The sequence below is a fragment of the Symsagittifera roscoffensis genome, chromosome 4, assembly GCF_963678635.1.
Source record: "Symsagittifera roscoffensis chromosome 4, txSymRosc1.1, whole genome shotgun sequence".
NCBI lineage: Eukaryota > Metazoa > Xenacoelomorpha > Acoela > Convolutidae > Symsagittifera > Symsagittifera roscoffensis.
Window position 1 is genome coordinate 51,372,873 of NC_087065.1, and position 6,464 is coordinate 51,379,336.

General features: G+C 42.4%; 1 protein-coding gene across 1 annotated transcript; it reads left to right on the top strand.

The window, feature by feature from the left end:
* The first annotated feature begins 309 nt into the window (after window positions 1-309).
* Window positions 310-6,221, top strand: LOC134843802 (uncharacterized). Its single transcript, XM_063860086.1, has 6 exons — window positions 310-1,300; window positions 1,564-1,808; window positions 2,089-2,228; window positions 2,519-3,213; window positions 3,374-3,614; window positions 4,318-6,221. Exons 1-6 carry the CDS (start codon window positions 628-630, stop codon window positions 6,062-6,064), a joined length of 3,741 nt encoding a protein of 1,246 aa, XP_063716156.1. The 5' UTR covers window positions 310-627; the 3' UTR covers window positions 6,065-6,221.
* The last annotated feature ends 243 nt before the right edge of the window (window positions 6,222-6,464 follow it).

Genomic DNA, 6,464 nt, shown 5'->3' on the forward strand with positions numbered 1-6,464 from the left:
TCCCATCTTGAAGTTATTTAGCGCCGATTGAATAACTTTGGCAATTGTTTTCGTTTATTTAAAAAACTCCCTCTGTCACCTTAAATTTAGATAAATTAGCGCCGATTGAATAACGTCAATTAGTACTTTTATGTTGACGTTTTGCTTAAAAAAAGAGTGGTTTACTTAAATCACCCAAACTTTGCTGCTCTTGATTCATTTTGCCTTGATTAGTGTAATTCAGCAGATGAATAATAACATGTTTGTTTATTTTCTGAGGTTACTAGATTGTCTTCGTTTGACCAGGTATGAAGTTTTGTGACGTATCTTTTAGATGTGAAAATGTTATGAGCTCATGTGAGCATAACAGGCCGTTGTTGTTACTTTGTTTTGGCAGTGCGTCTGTTTGTATTACCTTCTGTATTCTCAATCACACGCCAACTAGAAGCAGTTTTAACTGAGCTCTGCTAAAAGTGTACCTCGCAAAATGGTCTGTTATCGTTTGTTATCTGCCAAGTAAGCAAACATTGTACCTATTGCCATTAAGTTGTAAATAGTGCGGTAAAATTGGTGTCTTGAATTCTGCGTCAGCGACAGGACTTGTTTAGACTACTATCAAGATTGCCTTTATAGCCCGGCTTGCCAGACATGGATCACTCTTTATCGGCTAATAGCCTGTCTGGGTTAAGTGGCGGCGGAGGTAACAGCGGTGCTGTGAATAGCGGCAGTGCTAGTGGTAGGATTCAATCGAGCATGCAGCAAGGCGCAAGCGGGACCAATCCCTACTCGAATAGCGCAGGCAGTGTAAATATCAACAACGGCTCTAATGAGATCTCAGACCACGACACTTCGCAGGAAGAAATTAGAGGTCTCAGCTGTCAGATCTGTTATCAAAACTTCAGCAGGGAAGGCGAACACGTGCCTAGAAACTTGCAATGTGGTCACACTTACTGCACCTCGTGTCTTGATAGGCTTGTGGGTCAGTATTGCATAGGAACAGTCAGGTGCCCTACTTGCAAACACGAAACTCTGATCAACGGATTCATGGACGACGTCAACCAGCTGCCTAAAAACTTCGGGGTCCTGGAAATCATAAGTGCCCAGGAGGAAGACTCTCAGAGGCAGGGCAGAAAGAACCCGACGATGCCAAAGAGACCCCCTCCTAAGCCCCCCAATGGACAAGGGAGCAGTAGAGGTGCGGGAGCTTCAGGTGGTCAGAGGGGAGGGAGTAGTACTGGAGATGGAAATGAGGCAGTGGGCTTCGCGGTCTCCTCTAATTATGACATATCCTCCTATGAGCAGCGATGCCAGGAACACGAAGGTTAGTTGGTTTGTTGCCATCACAAAATAAGATTCTTCTTATAAACTTTTTTGTCTTTTTCGAGTGTTCAAAGATAAATAAATTAAATCTCTTTGCTTGATTCGAGCTCGTTAAAGTATTTTTTTTAAATTTAAGTTATGTTTTTTCTATGACTTCAGATTATTGTTCATTGTTATTTTTAAAATTTTCTGTTTAATTTGTATTCAGTGTTTGTGAGCTACGAAATCTAAATTACTGAGCCTCTAGCTTCCGTTTGGTTTCAGGAGAGCCTATGAAAGTGTATTGCAAGACATGCTGTCAGCTGATCTGCATATACTGTCAAGTTTATGGATCACATGCAAACCACTCGTGTGAGTTGGTGTCTCAGACGGCAGAAGCAGGCAGACGAGAAGTGATCTCTCGTTCGGAGAATCTGGACAGGAGTAAGGACAACCTCCTGCTGGCCAGACAGATCATAATCGAGACCATATCAGCTGTGAGGCACAAAGAGGAAAAGACTATAAGAGAGGTCAGATAATGTCATTCTCGTTGCAAAAGTTCCTTTGTATGTGGGTTGTGATTTTACCAACTCGATTTGTTAAATTTTCAATTTTCCTTTTTTTGGCCTAATTGGTTTCGGACTATTTTATTTACTCTGTGGTCTCATTTTTGTCGTTCGACGAGAGAATAATATTTTGTGTGCATGTGTGTGCGTGTGTGTGTGTTTTGATGACGAGTGAGACTTTTGTAGATCCTCTCTAATTTTTTGTTTAACAAAGAAGGCTTAAACGTTGCTAATGATGATTCAGGTGACTCATCACTTTGATACGATGAGGAAGAGGGTGCACAAGAGAGAAGGTCAGCTGAAGGACATGGTCAAGTGCAAGACTTCTCAGAAGATAGCTGCTTTGGAGTCGCAGGAGAGAACCATATCAGACCTCATTGATCGGTACCTCAACGCTATAAATTAGTGCTTCATTTTCATTTGTATGAAAATTTTCATTGCTGTTGTAGGAACAGTTGGTTGCTATTGGCGCACCAACTGGCTGCTCGTATTTTATATCTGAATATAATTTCGGGAAGCCGCCATTCGTGCCACTTCTCTGCGCTGCTGTGGTGCGCTAATGCAGATTTTTTACAAGCAGCAAAGACACCGCTGAAACTAGAATTTGAAAAGTATTTTTGAAGGCAAAAAACATTAATATGAAGGACAAGGAATAATACTGTCTTATCTTGTAGCTGTGAGGTCACCCAAAGAATTTGCACTCGCTCTTTGACCGAAGACGACGTGACAGTCGTGCAAGAGAAAGACGTCCTCATTCAAGAGATGTCCGCTTTATCCGACATATCATCCGACTGCGAGTTGGCACCTGTCTGCATTGACAACATCCTCTGCCACCTACCTCGCGACGCCTTCGACGTTATAATGATCCATGGAACCGTGGAAGAAGCTAGTGCTCCTTTGGACCAACAGGGCATCATTGACGGATCTGGGGCTTCAAGCTCCAGACATCCGGACAATGGCTTTGGCGATCGGAATTGGTTGGGAAATGGTTTGGAGCGATCGGAGTGGATGCCAAACCCACCGAGTCTTGACCTGGAAATGGGTTCAAGTGGTTCCAGGCCAGCTCGAAGGGCCTCAAACCAAAGACAGAGAGGTAGATTTGTGGCTCAAACTCAGGGAAATTCAAACGATAGAATCTTTCCAGGAGTTGGTGGTCCCGTTCCTCAAATGAGTTCTGAGTTTCCTTCAATGAATGCCAGGACGAACAGAGCTGCAGCAAGACACAGATCAGCATCGCATCAGGTCAGAAGTCAGCAAAGAGAGTTGAACGCGAGTTTTTCATCGACAGATATGGAACAGATCAGATCTTCGCTGGAGGAAGCGTTGCGAGCGGTTCAAAGCCAGCAGTTTGAGCAAAGCCACGATGAAGGTATGATTAGTTTGAACTTAGAAACAATTTGTTTATCGAAAATCAAACATCAATCAAAATCATTTAAATTCATCGCATGTCAGTGAGTCTGAGAGTTTACGTGGCATCGGGTGAAAACATGATTATGCAGGAACGTATCTAATGCAGATTTGAGTTTCAGGAATTGAGAGGAACGGCGAGAGTTCTGCTGCGAGTCAACAAAGTGCGAGAGAGGCTGCTGCTCAAGCGGCCATAAAGAGGTCACAAATCACCCAGAATCTTGTCCAGAGTTACATGAATGCCATTCAGCCGTCATTGCAACGCCAGGGATCTCAAGATGGACGCAGAGATAATGTTCAGTTGAACAGCAATTTGACCACGATTCAGTCGGCAATGCAAGAAATTCAAAGCGCAGTCACAAAGTTAGTCCTTCAATTGTTTCGAGATCCTAAGGTCTGAAGATTGAGTCCCGGCAGGATCTTGTTTTATCGATACGTAGAAATAATTTTTCTGAGAGTACTTGAATTGTAGGACTATCTTTTGTCTGCTCACTTTCCAAAGCATGAAATGTTCCTCTGATTTAAGCATTATAAACTATAATTGAAATTCGTCCGTAATATGTAAATTTACCATTCTGGGTTTTGTAAGGCATTTTTATGTTATATCGGCTTGGGTTTATATTATAGTGGCTTAGTCGCCTTATTTTGCGTCGTTTGAGGGGCAAAAATTGATTTTCATGCTGGAATTTTAATAGTTCAAATTTTTTAATGACAACGATTTTGTTTTCGGCTCAACAGTTGTCTTTTTAGTTGCCGCTCTGCTCTGTACATGATTTTGATTGCTCATTTAACGGTGGTGATTTTGTTTCTAGACATTTCCCTCAAATTGAAAATCATTCGAATTGTTTATATATTTTTGAATAAGTGGATCCCGTCTCTATCATATAGCTTGCAATGTTTGTGTTGTATCGCAAGTGATGCGAAGCTCCGCTTCACCTATTTGTAGGAAGTATAGGAGCTACTGTCTATTGCTCAAATCATGGCAATATGTTTTTGTCAGAGTACAGTAATGTCATCCTTGATTCAACCATTGGAAATAATTTAAAATTTGAGTTTGTTTTTCAAGTGCTCGTGCCACACTGGAGGAATCAATGAACCAAAGTAATTCGCATTCACAAAATGCGAATGGAACCAACTCCTCTTCTGGTTCATCCTCAACGCAACAAGCATCACCTGACTCGGCCTCATTCGATATTGCCAGACCCTCTGTCCAGTCAGGCGACGAAGATGCGGATGATGGTCGAATATACGAACAAGTTTCGGACGGAGAAGTTGAAGCTAACCCACCGGCATCACAAGCCAGCATCGGCCAAGTACTTCCCGATACATTGCAGCAGCATCCGATGTCAGAACTTGGAAGTCCAGGCTACTCAGAAGGAAATCGAGGAGACGAAAGTCCTCTTTACCATGTATATGGATCAGCCTACCATACGGTGAATCCTTCGCCAAACGACGACGTGAATCTGCATTATAACTCGGACTCTTCCGAAGAACCGAGTACCTTGCTGCCGAATCCCGATGACATTTACGACGGACCGTACTATAGCTGTGATTGTGGAGACACAATGTCGTGCAGTTGCTCAGAATGTAACTCAGCCGACGAGGAAGACGACGAAAACCCGTTTTTGACTAACCATAGAGCACGACATGACCCAAGAGGATCCTCGTCACATTGTCGCCAACGTCAGTTCTTCAATGGGATACCAAGTCATCTTGATTTGAACTCATCACTTGAGAGTCAGGCTGCACTCCAGTTAATGAATCCTACATTAATGCACCATTCGCATCACAGATTCCGCAATGATGTGCCAGTTGAACCTACATACGCACATTATGGTGTGTCTTCGTCTAGAGACCAAAACCAAAACGGCGATGTTGGAACGATGACGAAATTGTTAAACCGGATGAACTTGATGAAAAGTAAAAAGAATGGAGCGGGAAGGAAGAAGCATCATCACAAGTCGAGCACTCCTTCGGAAAGACAACGAGAGACCAGAAATGCTGAAAGTCAAGGCTCCTCGAACTTGGTCTCAGGAGCAAACTCATGTGCTCCATTTTTCTTAACGCCCAATCGCTGTGTGGATCAAGGAGTGTCTACATCTACAGCTGCAAGTGCAACTTCGGCATCTAATTCAGCCGGTGGAGCTAGACCTAAAACTACGACGACTCAGAAAAGTCAGAAATTAAGCAAGAAACAGAAAACGGCTGCCGTTAAAACTCCCAGGTCAAATGAGAAACAAAGTCAACATCAGTTAAATGATCTGCGAGGTGGATCAGTCGAATCTTTGCTGCAAACTAGTTCGAGCAGGGCAATGCAGATGCAAAATGAACCTCGACACAATTCATCGCATTCGTCTCTGCTAAATTCCTTGCCAAAATGTGCCAACGCCGCCAGCGGGTCTTGCATGAGCGGCGAGCCGGCGCTTTTTATTTGTTCTTTTTGCCAAAAGAAGTACTGCCATATTTGCGCGGTACATGCTGCGGGTAAAAAATGCTCCAAAAAGCCCAATAAAACCCATTCTATTGTCGCTTTGGACGAAGACCTTTCGGAAGACGCAACTGCGAATAGTCCGAATGCGAATTTGAATGTGCCGAAGAACCCCCAAAGTGTGAGTCATACATTCATGATTAAGTGTACAAACTGCGGTGATGTGAGCGAGTTTGTAGTGAACTGCAAGACTTGCAAAAAGTGTCACGCTGAACTGCAGGTGGATCTGAATCTCTACAATCCTTGTCCTAACTGCGACCTTTTGAACTCCAAAGATGCCATAGCCTGTGAACTGTGCTCATCCGATATCATTCCTATTAATTAAAATGTGAAAAGTTTTTCGAAGAAACAAAAAATGATGCTCATCTTTGTAATTGTTTTTTAATCATCTGTAGTTGATTAATGTTTGTAAATAAGATCTCTCAACAAGCTAATGTAAATAAAAATAAGATTAGATCGGATAAATAAATTTTTTGTTTGCATGACTGGTTTTGATATGCTGAGATTTTTCCTCTAGCTAGCTATGAATAACGGGGCCTAGGAAGTTAGACGACAAGCAAATAAGACGACCGTAAAGAAAAGGAATTTACGGACTACCAGTATTCACTCAGCCAAAAATTAATTTAAGTCTGTAAACAAATTTTCACGCAAGTTATTGTGTGAATTCCGTTAATTCTGATCGTCTTATTTCTTGTCTAATTTCCTAAACCCACCCCATGAATAAC

Excerpts from the sequence above, each read along its gene's own strand:
- LOC134843802 (XM_063860086.1), top strand. The coding sequence starts at position 628 with ATGGATCACTCTTTATCGGCTAATAGCCTGTCTGGGTTAAGTGGCGGC. Across the intron at positions 3,214-3,373 it reads TGAGCAAAGCCACGATGAAG|GAATTGAGAGGAACGGCGAG; the intron begins GTATGATTAGTT and ends TTTGAGTTTCAG. Across the intron at positions 3,615-4,317 it reads ATTCAAAGCGCAGTCACAAA|TGCTCGTGCCACACTGGAGG; the intron begins GTTAGTCCTTCA and ends TTGTTTTTCAAG.